The sequence below is a fragment of the Pelodiscus sinensis genome, chromosome 24 (assembly GCF_049634645.1).
Source record: "Pelodiscus sinensis isolate JC-2024 chromosome 24, ASM4963464v1, whole genome shotgun sequence".
Classification (NCBI taxonomy): Eukaryota; Metazoa; Chordata; order Testudines; family Trionychidae; genus Pelodiscus; species Pelodiscus sinensis.
In genome coordinates this window covers 14,462,111-14,477,470 of record NC_134734.1, presented here as the reverse complement: position 1 = coordinate 14,477,470, position 15,360 = coordinate 14,462,111, and the positions used below count along the sequence as shown (strand labels likewise).

At 54.9% G+C, this 15,360-nt stretch overlaps 1 protein-coding gene across 1 annotated transcript in view; it reads right to left on the bottom strand.

Annotated features, from left to right (window-relative positions):
• CASQ1 (calsequestrin 1) overlaps positions 1–15,360 on the bottom strand; it is a 35,945-nt gene that overhangs the window by 9,397 nt on the left and 11,188 nt on the right. The window contains exons 3-7 of the mRNA XM_075908437.1: positions 9,827–9,927; positions 9,144–9,255; positions 6,039–6,112; positions 5,471–5,601; positions 808–853 (exon numbers count right to left, since the gene is read on the bottom strand). Coding sequence (XP_075764552.1) covers positions 808–853; positions 5,471–5,601; positions 6,039–6,112; positions 9,144–9,255; positions 9,827–9,927 — 464 coding nt within the window. The remainder of the gene's footprint in view (positions 1–807; positions 854–5,470; positions 5,602–6,038; positions 6,113–9,143; positions 9,256–9,826; positions 9,928–15,360) is intronic.

The window sequence follows — 15,360 nt, the reverse complement described above, 5'->3', positions numbered from 1 at the left end:
AACTGTAACTTTGGGTAGGCCCAAGCAGCTGGCCACTAAGACCCAGACCCTATGGTATTAGGCACCTAACTTCCACTGACTATTTATCCCAATTCAGCTATATAAAGAGCATAAATGTATCCAGTTTCATGGGAGACTACATGGATTTTTTTTCCTATAAAGGTTTTAAGAAGCAGATCCTCAGTTGGTATAAACCAGGGGAGCAACATTTATGTTGTCAGAACCACCCTCTTTGTTAGCTAAGACTCTCCTCACAAGTGTGTTTTTAAGGATCATACACACGGACCCAGTCCTGGCTGAGTTCTTCACTTATCGGGCCTGTTTCTCTGTTGCCCAGCTCTTAGTGCAGTTATACCCATCAGTGCAAAACAGGTGTAAAGTGTAGCCCATGCTGATCTGGTGACACTTCAAACCAGTTTTGTATGATGGTACAAGACACCGTGAGTGGGAGAATCAGGCCTGAGAGTTAAGGGGTTAGCAAGGGATTGGGCCCAGTGACTTCCATGGGTGCTTTGCCCAAGTGAAGGAAAATGGGAGACATGAGTACGAACCTCAGGATTTGAAAGAAACCAGAGATGGAGACGTTCTCCAGGGTTTGGCGTGGCGTAGTGTCAGGCATCGGAGCCATGCTATTGACGGTGTATCCTTTGGGGATGGAAGATGGGTGGAGGGATCCTACAGGGCTCATGGGGAAGGTTCAGTGCCATGCATGGGTGGGTGACACACTGGTTGGGAAGGAGCTGTGCCCCTGAGGGCCATGCCACAACTTTACACAATGCATGATGGCCAGGCGCGCTCTGGACTTACCCAGGTCTCATACATGCTGTCTGCCTTGAGCTTCCTCAAGGTGGACCTGAAAGATAATGAGAGTGTGTGAAGGAGGAGGTCCGGTAGAAACCCAGCACCCATCCATCAGGCATGCCCTGGGCAGCAGCTGCTAAGCTTGTGGCAAATGACTGTTCCTTAGCGTTTCAAGTCTCTGGGCAGAGCAGGGGAGTGAAAGTCCTGGTTGCCTGATTCTGCTCATAAGAACATAAGAACGGCCCAATACTGGGTCAGACCAAAGGTCCATCTAGCCCAGTGTCCTGTCTGCCGACAGTGGCCAATGCCAGGGGCCCCAGAGAGACTGAACGGAACAGGGAATCATCAAGTGATCCCTCCCCTGTCACCCATTTCTTGCCTCTGACAAACAGTGTCCCCTCTAATTTTCCACGTGTGGAATAAATTTTGTTCTGTGCACCAAGACAAGTGCAGATATGCACCACCAATAGAAACATGCTGCTGGCTGCGGGTGCTCTGCCAATCAGCTGGGTGTCACCCAAATCTCTCTTGGGTAGCTGCGCAAGCACTCAGCTTATAGGAAACACTGGTAGGGACACCATTCCTACTCATCCTGGCTAATAGCCATTGATGGACCTATCCGCCCTGAATTTATCTAGCTCTTTTTTGAACCCTGTTAAAGTCTTGGTCTTCACAACATCCTCTGGCAAGGAGTTCCACAGGTTGACTGTGCGCTGAGTGAAAAAAAAATTCCTTTTGTTTGTTTCAAAGCTGCTACCTATTAGTTTCATTTGGTGACCCCTAGTTCTAACTTCAAAAGGGAGAGTTGTAGAATGGTTACAACAGGGGATGTGCACATCAGGATCCCTGGGTTCTATTCCCCACTAGGGTTGAAAAGAAAAGCAGCACGATGGTTAGCAAAAGGAAGCAGGATGCGGGCTCCTAGGTCATATTGCCAGCTTTAGGGAGTGTGGTTCGAAGACAGAGCGAAGACTCCTAAGGTCCGGTCCTCGTCCCCTGCAATGGGAGAACACAGCCACTAGGGCTGTGTAATGCTCGGCTCTGGGTGCTTGGAACCCAGAGCCAAATGTTGCAGCACGTAGTGGCTGGAGAGACAGCGAGCGAGACAAAGGGGGAAGGAGCAACACAAAAGGGAACACAGCAGCACAAAACCAAACACAACCCAGTCTGGAAGTAACTAGTGAGCTATTTGATGGAATAAAGAGCAGCTACCATAGCAACCAAAGTCCCTGATCTACCAGTGTCTAGCATGAGTCGGGGAGCGAGGGGCAGGTCTCCGCGCACCATGGCAGTAAAATGGAACAAAAGCAGAGCGGAGGCTCAGGCAGCTCCGTGCTGGATTTGGCCCTGGGGAATCTACTGCCCTTTGCAGAGCCATGGCTTGTGCTCCTAGGTCCTGGGCCTCTCGGCTGCAGGCAGGGGAGGCATCACTCCTGAATTGCTCCCTTTCCGCTCTGCATTGAGGTCGCTGGTTGGGGGAGGGAGGGGAGCGGCAGTTTGATCCGAGGGGATTAGACTGAAGAGGCAGACAGGAGAATGTATCAGAAACATCCCTCTCCAGAAATGCAAGCTGCTGAGTGTGTGTGTGGTGGTGCTGTGCTGCTAACCCTGGTGCTCCCCCTGCACCGGGGTGTAGTTGGGAGGACCAGGAAGCTCGACAGACCTGTGGAGTCATGACGTGAGCTGCTCCGGCCTGCATGAGGTCAGCCTGGACCAGCATGAGGGGCTCCTTCTAGCCTGGAAATAGAGGGCCCAAATGCTTAGCTCCTCAGTTCCAGCACTAGGGCAGGGGGGTTAATGTGGCTTGCAGCTCCAGTGTCACCTGGAGCAGCCTCCAGGCTGCTCTAATCTACACGCTGCTCTGCAAGAAGCAGGAAGTAGACACAGTGCAGCAGGCCTTGCTGTGCCGCTGCCATGGGAACAGAACCCGGCGCCATGCCCAGTGGGGAGGCCCGCTGTGTGCGCGCGCAGGGCTGGACAGCATAAGTGAGAATCAGATGGGATAAATCGCCACAGAAACCCCTCGCCATGCTGCAGGGATGTTAGCGCTGGCTCCATAGCCCTGGTCACTGGAGTCCCTTTAGAGAGCACAAGCATCTGCCTCCATCCATTGTGCCCTGTGGGCCGAGGCCAGGCTTTGGCTGCTGCTGAAATGCAGCCACTTCTGGGGTAGGACATGACTCACCCGCTGCTGAAATGCAGCCCTCTCTGGGGTGGGACACAGCTGCTGTGTAACAGCCATCGAGCTCAGCAGTTTAGGGCAGGAAATGAAGGGGGATCTTGCTCCTGACCGTGTGCAGTGGGGGATGCAAACCATGCAAGTGGGAATTAGGCCAGCCCCCCAGAATAACAGCCCCACTCCTTGCATAAATGCCACGGGATATTTATTTAGTGCTAAGTGGTCGGAGCCTGGGAGTTGAGTGTCAGCTGGGAGGGCTCCACAGGGGACACAGAGGAGGACAATAGTGCTGGAGACTTTGTCAAGGAGGAGACCACGGAGGGACAAAGTAGCAGAAACACCCTCTCCCACCAGGGCCCTCCAGAGGCAGCCTTGGCTGGGGGAAAATGGGCGGAGCCATCTGAGGAGGGGGCGTGGCTTGGGCAGACAATAATTGAGCTGCAATGGCCCTGCCGGCTGGCAATCACAGCTGCTCCCCCTACTGGAGAGCAGGGGCAGGACGTCTCTTGGGGCAAAGCCCCCCCAACGGGAGTGAATCTGGCCACGATGGGGGAGTGGCTGGACGTGGCAGGGAGAATGAGTGGCTCACATCACTGCTTTGGGGAAGGAGCGTCCCTTTAGGGGGGAAGAGGGCTCTCATTCCATGGACCCCCCCCCCCCCCCAGGAAATAACCAGGAGCCGAACCCTCTCTTAGTAGACAGAGTCTGCGCCAACCCGGTGCCATGTTTCTATGGCAGCAGGAGAATTTCCTTGCTCGGCTGCAGCCATAGAAACAGAGCTGTTGTCAGGCTGGGCAAACGTTTATCCCAGCCCTAGCCATAGGCATCCAATAGGAAAACTAAGATCTGTGGGGCCGGCCTTCCTACAGCTGTGCAGGGCAACCCTGCTCTCCATGGTGAGTGGCTGTACATCTCCACCTGGATCACTCCCTCACATCATCAACCCTAACTCCCCATGGCGACAGAGTCCCCATGGCGGCAGCCTAATGCCCCACGGTGACAGACTAATGCCCCATGGCAGCCAGTGGTGGCTCCCCATCAAATTCAACTGCAGCTCAACATCCCAACTAGCTGTAGCTCTTTGTGGTGACTAGCTGTAGCTCACCCCCATGCCTTGAGTTGTAACCAGGAGCTACAGCCGGTCAACTCCCCAAGGTGACCGACTGTAGCTGTAGGTCAAAATCGGGGAGGCAGGGGGGCTGAACGATTTGTATGGAGGGGGTGAGAGCTATTGAATGAACTAGAAAGCCTGTGTAGGATGGAAACCACTTCAAGCCAGGGGGTGCAGCAGCAGCATCCCCAACACCCCTAGTTCCAGCCTCTATGGTCAAAATGAACCCACTGCAGCTCCTTCCTGTGCCTGACTGTAACTCCCCCTGGTGACTGGCTGGTTCCATGGCACGACCGGCTGTGCCCCTCCACACCCAATCACTACTGCTTGTATTGCACCAACCCTCGCCCCTCCCTGGAGAGCTGTCCTCTGTCATAAGCTCCCACCAGGCCCACCTACCCCTATACCCTTCCCCCCGCCTGTGGCCCCATGGGTGCAGGGTCCGTAAGCACCACTCACCCAGCCCAGCTGGCAGAGACAGGAAAGGGGCCCCTGGCCCATGCTCTGAGGCATCCTGAGACGCCTTCTAGGCAGGATCCCATCAGGGTGCCTGTTCCAGGCAGAGCCCTACAGGCCAAGGGGCTGAGGGGTTCACCCTGTGTTCTCTATATAATCAGTTCCTCCCTGCCGCACCCAGCAGCAAACTGCTCCCAGCCAGCCCAGCCCTGCCGGGTGCCATTCCCCCCTGGAGACATGCTGCCCTTGCTACCCTCCTCTACGAGCACAGACGTGGTTGCCATGGCTGCCCAGCCGGGAAGCTGCATAACGAAGCCCCCCTGCTATTCTGGTCATGCGCCCCGTCAGTCAGCTCCACCATGTTCCCCAGTGCAGGCTGCCCATGGGGGCACTGGGGTGGGGGAATGTCTGGCCTCTCTGCCCTTCAAGAGTCTCCTGCTGACAGACCCTGCAGACCGAGGGCCCTGTGGCTGAGGTTACGCCAAGGGGAGGTGGCTTCACCATGGGTAGCAGCCTTCCCTGATGTCCTTCCCATCCATATTTTTGTGCCCCCCATTGCCAGAGCCACTGAGCCCCTGCCGGTCATGCATGAACTCACTTCAAGGAAGCAGGGCAGGGCTGTTAGTGCCAAGTGGGGAAACTGAGGCACGGAATGCTTAAAATGTCCGTTTTTCTAAAGCCTGGTGATTTCAACTGCCCACTTTCAGACATTGGAACGGGGTCTGGTTTCCAAGGGGGCAGGTGCTTAGCAGCAGCAGCAGGGATCCCCCAAAACACCAGAAAACAGTGGCCCAGGTGTCTTTCCCAAGATCAGGCAGGGAGTCAGAATGGAACCCAGGTGTCTGGAGTCCCAGCCCCAGCTCTCAAGCCCCAGGTTGCCCATCCTGGAGCTCCGTCCCGTCCTGCGGCTGGTGGCCCCCTACCTCTTGTGCTCCTCGATGAACTGCACAATCTCCTCCTCGCTGTTGGGCTTGTCCGGGATGGTGATGGGCTTCTCCATGAAGGGCTCGTAATAATCAATCTCGTTCAACTTCAGGGTCAGCTTCTTGGCCACCTGAGACGAGGTGCGGGCAGGTGGCCAGTGAGAGGGGGCCACCTGTGGCCCACAGGAACCCCCCAGCCCCCGGCCTCCTTCCCTCGCTGCAGTGTGGCAGCCCGCCATGGGGAGGGGCCCGATCCTGACGCTGATCTGGACACTGTGCTGCCGCGGGATGAGTGTGGTGGCCCTGATTTCCTGCTCCCCTCCCCCACTGTCGCTGGCACTTGGCAGCAGGCAGCGAGTCTGGCCCTGCCCTGCCTCACCCCTGCAGCCAACAGCCCCGTTGGCTTTGGCAGCAGTTGCCCATAGAGCTAGGGCATAGGCAGAGAGAGAGCCAAGGATCCCCTCCCCCCCAAAATGAGGGTCTTTTGCTTCTTGCAGGTTACACAGACTTTCGCATTCCCAGGCGGCCCTGCCCCGTCACTAGCCTGGCCCCTCCCCCTTACTCCTACCTTGCCATCAAAGGTTGCAAAGAAGGGGATGTATGGATGGAATTCCTCAGCTGCGTCCAGGTAGGCCTTGTAATCTGAAAGAGATAGAGCCATGGGGGCTGGGATCTCCCACAGAAGAGGCCAAAGCAGCAACCCTTCCCACCCCGGAACACGTGGGTTATTCACAGGCACTGCACTCAGGTACTAACAGCATGACTCTTAACCAGCAGCAGTAGAAGACTCTTATCTCCTACCATAGGCCAGCCACCAGAGGGGGCCAAAGGCCTGCTCTCTCTCAGTGTGTGGGGGGGGTGCCTCTTTTCTTCAAAGGACTGACGTGCACTGGGTGTGTTGATTGATCAGCCAATTAACTAACCGTTCAACATACCAACGCCTATTTCCGCTGTGGTCTGAAAGAGCGACCCGTGAAGGCATCAATCAGATGGCTTCCAAGCTCCACAGCGCTCCTCCCTCCCCCATCCACCACTGACCCCTCACCGCCAGGAAACCGAGACCCGGCGCTGGGCAGGGCCTTGTCCCAGGCCACACAGATGGGGAAGGAGCCCAGGGTACCAGCTCCACTGGTACGAGCACACTTTCCTCTCGCAGGGTCTCTGCTGACCCATTGCCTCCAGCCCCCCCCAAGCACCAACAGGGGAAACCTTGAGCACCCCGACACCCCAGCTACAGAATCACCCCGTTAGGGAAGCTGAGTGGCCTGTTGCGTTACCATCTGGACCAGGGGCAGGCAATAAGCGGTCCACGGGCTGGCCACAGTTCCCCAGGGTTAGCCCTTGGCAGGCTGCCGTCTGCTTTATTTACCTGGAGGTACAGCTGCTCACTGCACCCAATGGCCGCAGTGCCCCGTTCCCAGCGTGCATGTGGACGCGCAGGTACATAAAGCATCTGGCAGCCTGTGTCCAGCCCGTGGGCAGCTTATTACCCACCCCTGGCGTGGACAATCGTGTGGCTGGGTTTGGTTTCCGCTGGTTTTATTAGCCAGCTACGTGTGTGCTCTGCTAACCCTGCGAGGGCTCCCAACCCCCAAAAGAGGTACCAGCACTGGAGGGTTGCACCCTGGCACTGGGCCCCTCCCTTAACTAAGCAGGTCACAGCTGGTCAGGGCTGCATGGGATCCGAGCAGCACTGGGCTGGGGGAGGTGTTCTCCCTGCTCAGGAAGGATGGTACCCCTGCTGAGAAGGATGGGACATTCAAATGAAGCCGGGAGGGCTCGTTGTCATTACAGTCCCCATGCCACAGCATGGAGCACCCCAACCTGTCGGAGCATCCGCAGCAACGGCCGGTACCAGCTGCCTTGCAGGAAGGAATAGGAGACCCCACCCAGTGGGCAATTATGGAGTAACTTACTCCTGCTGAGCCCCATCCATAAGAGGTGACTTTTCACCCTGAAGCAGGTGAGTTTATTGTTGATCTCGTCTTTATTTTCTTCTCATCTCACGTGACTCTGGGCCAACCATATCAATGCCCAAGGCTTTATGTCGATCAATGAAATCATGTGGCAATGAGTTCCACAGGGGAACCATGCTCTGCTTCCAGTCACAGGTACAGTCATACCCGAGTTTCCTGCATTTTAAAGGTGCCGACTCTTTCACACTCCTTAGATTCCAGGTGAATATCTGGCTGAGCACCAGCTGAATTTGTCACAAGGGAGCCTGGGACTGGGTTCCAGGAGGGGGTGGGGGGAACAGGGCGGGGAGCCTGGCAGGAGAAGAATGGCATGGAAAGCAGTGGAATTGCTGAAGCTGGTGGAGGAGGGGGGATCTGAAGTGAGGGTTAATCCAGAATGAGCAGGCAAATCCCCCCATCCTAGGGGATGCAACGTGTCCTATTTAGCAGGCGGGGAACTGTGCCTGGAATGGTCACAAGCACCACAGCTCCAGGGCCAGGCCCCTCACCCGGCTCAAGGTCAGCGGAGCTGTGACAGCCCCAGGGCTGACAGGTTAAGCTCACTTAATGCTAGCGAGATGGCAGGCGTCAATCGGGGCTTGGCCACAGGCTGCTGGGCTGCAAGCTCACAACACATCTGAATGCAAACCCGCAACAACGAGAGTTTGCTCTTGGCCTGGTTGCTGGATGGGACAAAACTGGCCCTGATGTCGCTGCACTGGGGCTGCCCCAGGGAGGGGCTCGGCCCAATGAGGGAACAGTTCTGGAGCCCTTTGTCTTCGGGAGCGCACGGAAAAGGGTGAGTTCCCTGCTTCAGGGGTGGAGCGTGGCAGCTGTTTAACAGTGCACAGCAATGCTGCACAGGGATCGCTCCCCCAGCACTACAAGGCAGCCACCTCTGGGGTGGGGGTGTGGCAGCTGTTTAACAGCGCACAGCAATGCTGCACAGGGATCGCTCACTCAGCACTGAAAGGCAGCCACCTCTGGGGTGGAGCATGGCAGCTGTTTAATACCTACACAACTGTTCAGAGCAGGAAGTGAAGCTGCAGGAAATGGGGATGATGGAGGCGGGACAGTGGAAGCACCTGAGTGGGGTTTGACAGCTCAGCTCTTCCAAAAAGTGCCATGAGATGTTAAATGACGACAGGGGACCAGGAGTTTAGTTTGCATCTGGCATCAGGCAGCAATGCCATCAATGCAGCACAGCACCCCCTAGCCCTGTGCTGGGGCATGGGGTCAGCATGGGACGAGAGAGCACCCCCTACCGAGTCCCACACAATTCCCCCCAAGCACCTCGCTGGGCACTGAGGACAGCCCTGGGTCAGCGAGGAGAGTGCTTCCGACTGTCAGCCCCACTTCCTGCACCTCCCCCAGCGGCTGTGTCTGGTTGTGTGGCCACCCAGCAGATACCAGCCCTGCCCTGTAGCTGACATGTGGGAGCACAGGGACCGGGGTTCTCTGTAGGTGCTTTAACTGGCAACCACTTGTGCCCACTGCTTGTGGCCAGGGAGGGCAAAACCCCCAGATCTCCTGCGCCTCTTGCTGCCCTGCCATTGGGGAGCCTTTACCCAGTCATTCACTCCTCCCCAGCAGCCCTTAGACAGCTGGCTAATGACTGGCTCTGGCACTGCTTGGAGGAAGCTCACAGCCCCCAGCAGCTGATCGCTGGGGAGGGTGGTTCCCACCAGCACAGGGACCCCCGCTTGCCGCCTACGTACGCTCTGATTCTTCGTTCTTGAAGTAGCCAATGAGCTTGGGCTCATCTTCAATGTTCTCGAAGGCCTGGAGCTCACGTTCTCCCTCTATGAACTCCATCGGGTCCTCCAGCACCTACAAGGGGGCAGAGAGGGCTCAGGGCTGGGCCTCGGGGATCTCCCTCCCCATGCCCAAGGACCCAGATCTGCAGGAGGAGGGGGGAAAGGAGGGAGGGGCGTGGCACCGTCCCAGCCTGCCAGTGTCAGGGCACCCGCTTGGGACACCCCGCCTATGGGGACAAAGTACCAGGCCTGTGGGTCACACACAGCCTGCCTTCATTTGCATTCCCGCCAAAGGAGAGGACACAGCAAGGAAGGCCCCAGCAGGAGACTCAGGACTCCTGGGTTCCAGCTACTGCATTGGTGGGGGGGAGGGGGCAGGGCCTGGTGACTGAAGCAGGGGATTAGGACTCCTGAGTTCTACTACCAGCTCTACCATTCAGCCACCATGTGCCTGTGCCTCAGTTTCTCCCCTGGAAGTGGAGTTGGTGATACAGGCCCACAGGGGGTCGCCAGGTGAGCGGCCCAGAGCACGCTGGGTGTAACGTGCAGCAAAGTGCCCGGGCAGCTCTTGCCCAGGCAGGGAGATGTGTCTCTGGACCAGCTGGGGAAGGGGGGCAGGACGGGGACTTGGGGACGTCACTCACGTCCAGGAGAAACTCCACCAGGGTGTCGGCTGAAAACTCCCCGTCGTACTCGATCATCTCGTCCTCCTTGAACACGTACACGCTGTCCTCCTCCGTCAGCCCTGCCGGGGAAATGGCTCGGTGAGAGAGGCTGCAGACCCATTGCCATTTCCGATCCCTGAGCCACTGAGGGATTGCCCCAGGGCCTGGGCACTTGCAAAGCGTGGTGTGTGTTTGTGCACGTGCGTGTGCCTGTGTGTATTCAGCTTGATCACGAAATAATAGAGTTCATGATCTTAAGGAAAGGTAGAAGGGAGACCAGCACAATTGAGGTTATGGATTTCAGGAAGGCAGATTTTGATAAGCTCAGAGAACTTGTAGGTAAGGTCCCATGGGAAGCAAGACTGAAGGGAAAAACAACTGAGGAGAGTTGGAAGTATTTCAAAGGGACGTTGTTAAGGGCCCAAAAGCAAACAATTCCGCTGTGTAGGAAAGATAGAAAATATGGCAAAAGACCAGCTTGGCTTAACAAGGAGATCTTGCATGATCTCAAAATAAAAAAGGAGTCATATAAAAAATGGAAACTAGGACAACTAACAAAGGATGAATATAGGCAAGCAACACGGGAATGCAGGGGCAAGATTAGAAAGGCAAAGGCACAAAATGAGATCAAACTAGCTACAGGCATAAAGGGAAACAAGAAGACCTTTTATAAATACATTAAAAGCAAGAGGAAGACCAAGGACAGGGTAGGCCCACTGCTTAGTGAGGAGGGAGAAGCAGTAACAGGGAACTTGGAAATGGCGGAGATGCTCAATGACTTCTTTGTTTCGGTCTTCACCGAGAAGTCTGGAGGTGTGCCTAACGTAGTGAATACAAGCAGAGAGAGGGTAAGTTTAGAAGATAGGATACACAAAGAACAAGTTAAAAATCACTTAGGAAAGTTAGATGTCAGCAAGTCACCAGGTCCTGATGAAATGCATCCCAGGATACTCAAGGAGCTGATAGAGGAGGTATCTGAGCCTTTAGCTATGATCTTTGAAAAATCATGGCAGACAGGGGAGATTCCAGAAGACTGGAAAAGGGCAAATATTGTGCCCATCTATAAAAAGGGGAATAAGAACAACCCAGGAAATTATAGACCGGTCAGTTTAACGTCTGTCCCAGGGAAGATAATGGAGCAGGTAATTAAGGAAATCGTATGCAAACACTTGGAAAGTAATAAAGTGATAGGGAATAGCCAGCATGGGTTTGTGAAGAACAAGTCATGCCAAACTAATCTGATAGCTTTCTTTGATAAGATAACGAGCCTTGTGGATAAGGGAGAAGCGGTGGATGTCATATACCTAGACTTTAGTAAGGCATTTGATACGGTCTCGCATGATATTCTTATTGATAAACTAGGCAAATATAACTTAGATAGGGCCACGATAAGGTGGGTGCATAATTGGCTGGATAACCGTAGTCAGAGAGTTGTTGTTAACGGTTCTAAATCCTGCTGGAAAGGGATAACAAGTGGAGTTCCTCAAGGGTCTGTTTTGGGACCCGTACTATTCAATATCTTCATCAATGATGTAGATATTGGGATAGAGAGTACTCTTATTAAGTTTGCAGATGATACCAAACTGGGTGGGGTTGCGACTTCTTTGGAGGATAGGGACATAATTCAAAATGACCTTAGCAAGTTAGAGAAATGGTCAGAGGTAAACAGGATGAGGTTTAATAAAGAGAAATGCAAAGTGCTCCACTTAGGAAGGAACAATCAGTTCCATACATACAAGATGGGAAGCGACTGTCTAGGAAGGAGCATGACGGAAAGGGATCTAGGGGTCATAGTGGACCACAAGTTGAATATGAGTCAACAGTGTGATGCTGTTGCAAAAAAAGCAAATATGATTCTAGGTTGTATCAACAGGTGTGTTGTAAGCAAAACTCGTGAAGTCATTCTGCCGCTCTACTCTGCACTAGTTAGGCCTCAGCTGGAGTACTGTGTCCAGTTCTGGGCGCCACATTTCAAGAAAGATGTGGAGAAATTGGAAAGGGTACAGAGAAGAGCGACAAGAATGATTAAAGGTCTAGAGAACATGACCTATGAAGCCAGGCTTCATGAACTGGGCTTGTTTAGTTTGGAAAAAAGAAGATTAAGGGGGGACATGATAGCGGTTTTCAAATATCTAAAAGGGTGTCACAAGGAGGAAGGCGAAAATTTGTTCCTCTTGGTTTCTGAGGACAGGACAAGGAGTAATGGGCTCAAAGTGCAGCAGGGGAGGTTTAGATTGGACATTAGGAAAAAATTCCTAACTGTCAGGGTGGTCAAATATTGGAATAAATTGCCAAGGGAGGTGGTGGAATCTCCCTCTCTGGAGATATTTAAGAACAGGTTAGATAGACATCTGTCAGGGATGGTGTAGGTGGAGCTTGGTCCTGCCTTGAGGGCGGGGGGCTGGACTCGATGACCTCTCGAGGTCCCTTCCAGTCCTATTATTCTATGATTCTATGATTCTATGATTCCGTTGCAGGGGGAAAAATTTTGTGTGTGTGTACACTTAGCTCCCCCTGTGGTGTATGTGTGTGTGTGTGTGCATGTGTGCCTGTCTGTGCTTAGCTCCCGTTGCTGGGAGAATTTTGTGTGCATGTGTGTGTGCATGTGCTTAGTTCCCCCGCCTCTGTATGTGAGTGTGTACGCATGCACTCAGCTCCTCGACTAGGGAATTTTGTGTGTGTGCATACAGAATCATAGAACTGGAAGGGACCCCAAGAGATCTTCGAGTCTAGTCCCCTGCCCTCACGTCAGGACCAAACACCGTCTACCATCCTTGACAAGTGTCTGTCTAGCCAGCTCTTAAATAATTCCAGTGATGGAGATTCCACAACCTCCCTCGACAATTTATTCCAGTGTTTAATCACCCTGGGTATGTCTACACTATCCCGCTAGTTCGAACTAGCGGGGGTAATGTAGTCATCCGCAGTTGCAAATGAAGCCCGGGATTTGAATTTCCCGGGCTTCATTTGCATGAAGCCGGCAGGCGCCATTTTTAAATGCCGGCTAGTTCGAACCCTGTGCCGCGCGGCTACACGCGGCACGGAGTAGCTAGTTCGGATTAGGCTTCTAATCTGAAGTGGAACGAGGAGTACAGCTAGTTTGGATTAGAAGCCTAATCCGAACTAGCTACTCCGTGCCGCGTGTAGCCGCGCGGCACGGGGTTCGAACTAGCCGGCATTTAAAAATGGCGCTGGCCGGCTTCATGCAAATGAAGCCCGGGAAATTCAAATCCCGGGCTTCATTTGCAACTGCGGATGACTACATTACCCCCGCTAGTTCGAACTAGGGGGGTAGTGTAGACATACCCCCTGACAGGGAGGAAGTTTTTCCTAATGTCCAACCTAAACCTCCCTTGCTGCAATTTAAGCCCATTGCTTCTTGTTCTATCCTCAGAGGCTCAGGAGAACAATTTTTCTCCCTCCTCCTTGTAACACCCTTTTGGGGTACGTCTACACTACCCCGCTAGTTCGAACTAGCAGGGTAGTGTAGACATACCCTTAGATACTTGAAAACTGCTGTCATGTCCTCTGAAGAAGTGGGCTGTGCCCACGAAAGCTCATGATACCATCTACATATTTTGTTAGTCTTTAAAGTGCTACCAGACTATTTGTTGTTTTTTAAGCTTATCCTGTACAGACTAACTTGGCCTAGTCTGTGCAGACTACCTAGCCTTCTGAAGCTTTCGATCATGTCTCCATCAACCTTCTCTTTCCTAAACTAAACAAACCCAATTCCTTCAGTCTTCCCTCATAGCTCATGTTTTCGGGACCTTTCATCATTTTTGTTGCTGTTCTCTGGACTCTCTCCAGTCTCTCCACATCTTTCTTGAAACGTGGTACCCAGAAATGGACACCATACTCCAACTGAGACCTAATCAGTGCAGATTGGAGCGGAAGAATATGTGCTTAACTTTTCCTGATTGTGGGAATTTTGTGTGTGTGTGTCCGTGTCCTGGCCATACACCGTAGGCCCCATAGTGCGACTGAGGACTCGTATGTGCGGTGAGGATGCTGTGCCTTCCAGCCGTGCTGTGCTGAGACATTGCTCGGGGGCCGGGTCAGAGAGGAGCATGCCCCGATAGGCTGGGGCAGCTGCTGTGGAAAATGCCTGACCCGCAGCAAGGCCAGAAGCAAAGTCCCCAGCACCCACTGCAGGGCTCCAGCGCCTCAGCTTGGGGCCTCGCACTAGGGTAAAAAGAGAGCGTGTCAGTTTGGGGGCAGGGGTGTGTGTGGGGGGAAGAGGAGGGGCGGCAGGGGGAACAGGAAGGGTGGTGTGTGGGGTTGGGGGAGCCCGGGCAGCTCTGTGGTGTCAGGGGGAGAAGGTGGGTATCTGTGGTGTTGGCAAAGGGAGCTATGGGGGGAGGGCAGTGGGGTGGGGCTCTGTGGGGCAAAAGGGGCTCTGTGGAGTGGGGGCAGGAGGAACAAGGGGTCCTCTAGAGGGTTGCACCTGTGGAGCACCGGGGTTGGGGGAGCAAGAGGCCTGACTAGCCCCCACTGATGAGCTCAGTGGCCCTCAAGAGGCGTCTGTGGACAGCCCGCACCCCATGCCCATCCGTGAGCTCCCTGCGCCCTCTGGTGGCTGCTCAGCAGAGCTGTGAGCCCCCCTTCCTTCCCCCCCCCCCCCCGCCTCATGGCTGCCCCTGGACACCTGTGCCCTCCGGGGACTCTCCAGAGGCACAGGAGTGTGTGTGGGGGGGAGGGGGAGGAGGGGATAACATCAGGGGTGCCTTGGAACCCCATCCATGTGGACTGGACTCTGGGCTCCTCCCCTGCACTGTGCCCTCCCCCTGGGGTGGGACACTGATCTCACGGGAGGCAAACGTCCCCGCCTCCATGGGGCACCGTGGGGCTGAGCCTGGACCCCCAGGCAAGGCCCGGTCACAGCCCAGCTGCACCCCTGCCCTGAATACGCATCACACTGGCCCTTTGTGAGCTGATGGCCAACGCCCCAGTGCAGCCGCAGCCCTCTTCTCCCCGTGAGATCTCCCAGCTGGTGGGACAGGGGGCTGGTTCAAACACACCCCTGAGGCTGGGGAAGTGGCCAGACACCACTGAAGCCCACAGAGAGGTGCCACAGCAGCTAGGCCTGACCTGGAAAAGCCCCGTCCCCGAATTAACAGGGCGGAAGCCAGCTGATTCCCAGAACTGAGCCGAGGAGAGTTTTGAGCCCTTCCGGGGGACTGAATGAAGCTCTGAGTCCTGTCCCGGCACCTTCCCCAGAACCTTCCCACGATGCTAAGGGCACAAGGGCCTGGTCTCATCCAGACTGAGCCCCCGCAAGCACCGGCTGCTGCTGCCAATGGCTTGTGGCTGAAATAGCAACAGCTCCGGGGACATGTTGCTCTGAACCCAGCAACCGGAGGGTGGAGGGAGGGCAGGAGGGGGAGGCGAGCTGCAGCCAAACGTCCCAGCGCCGAGCTGGACTCTCAGCAATGGGCTAAACTTCAGGGGGGCTTTGCCTCCTCAGTCAGAACCTGGAGCTCAGGGACCCCAAAGCCTCCAGGCGAGGCCGT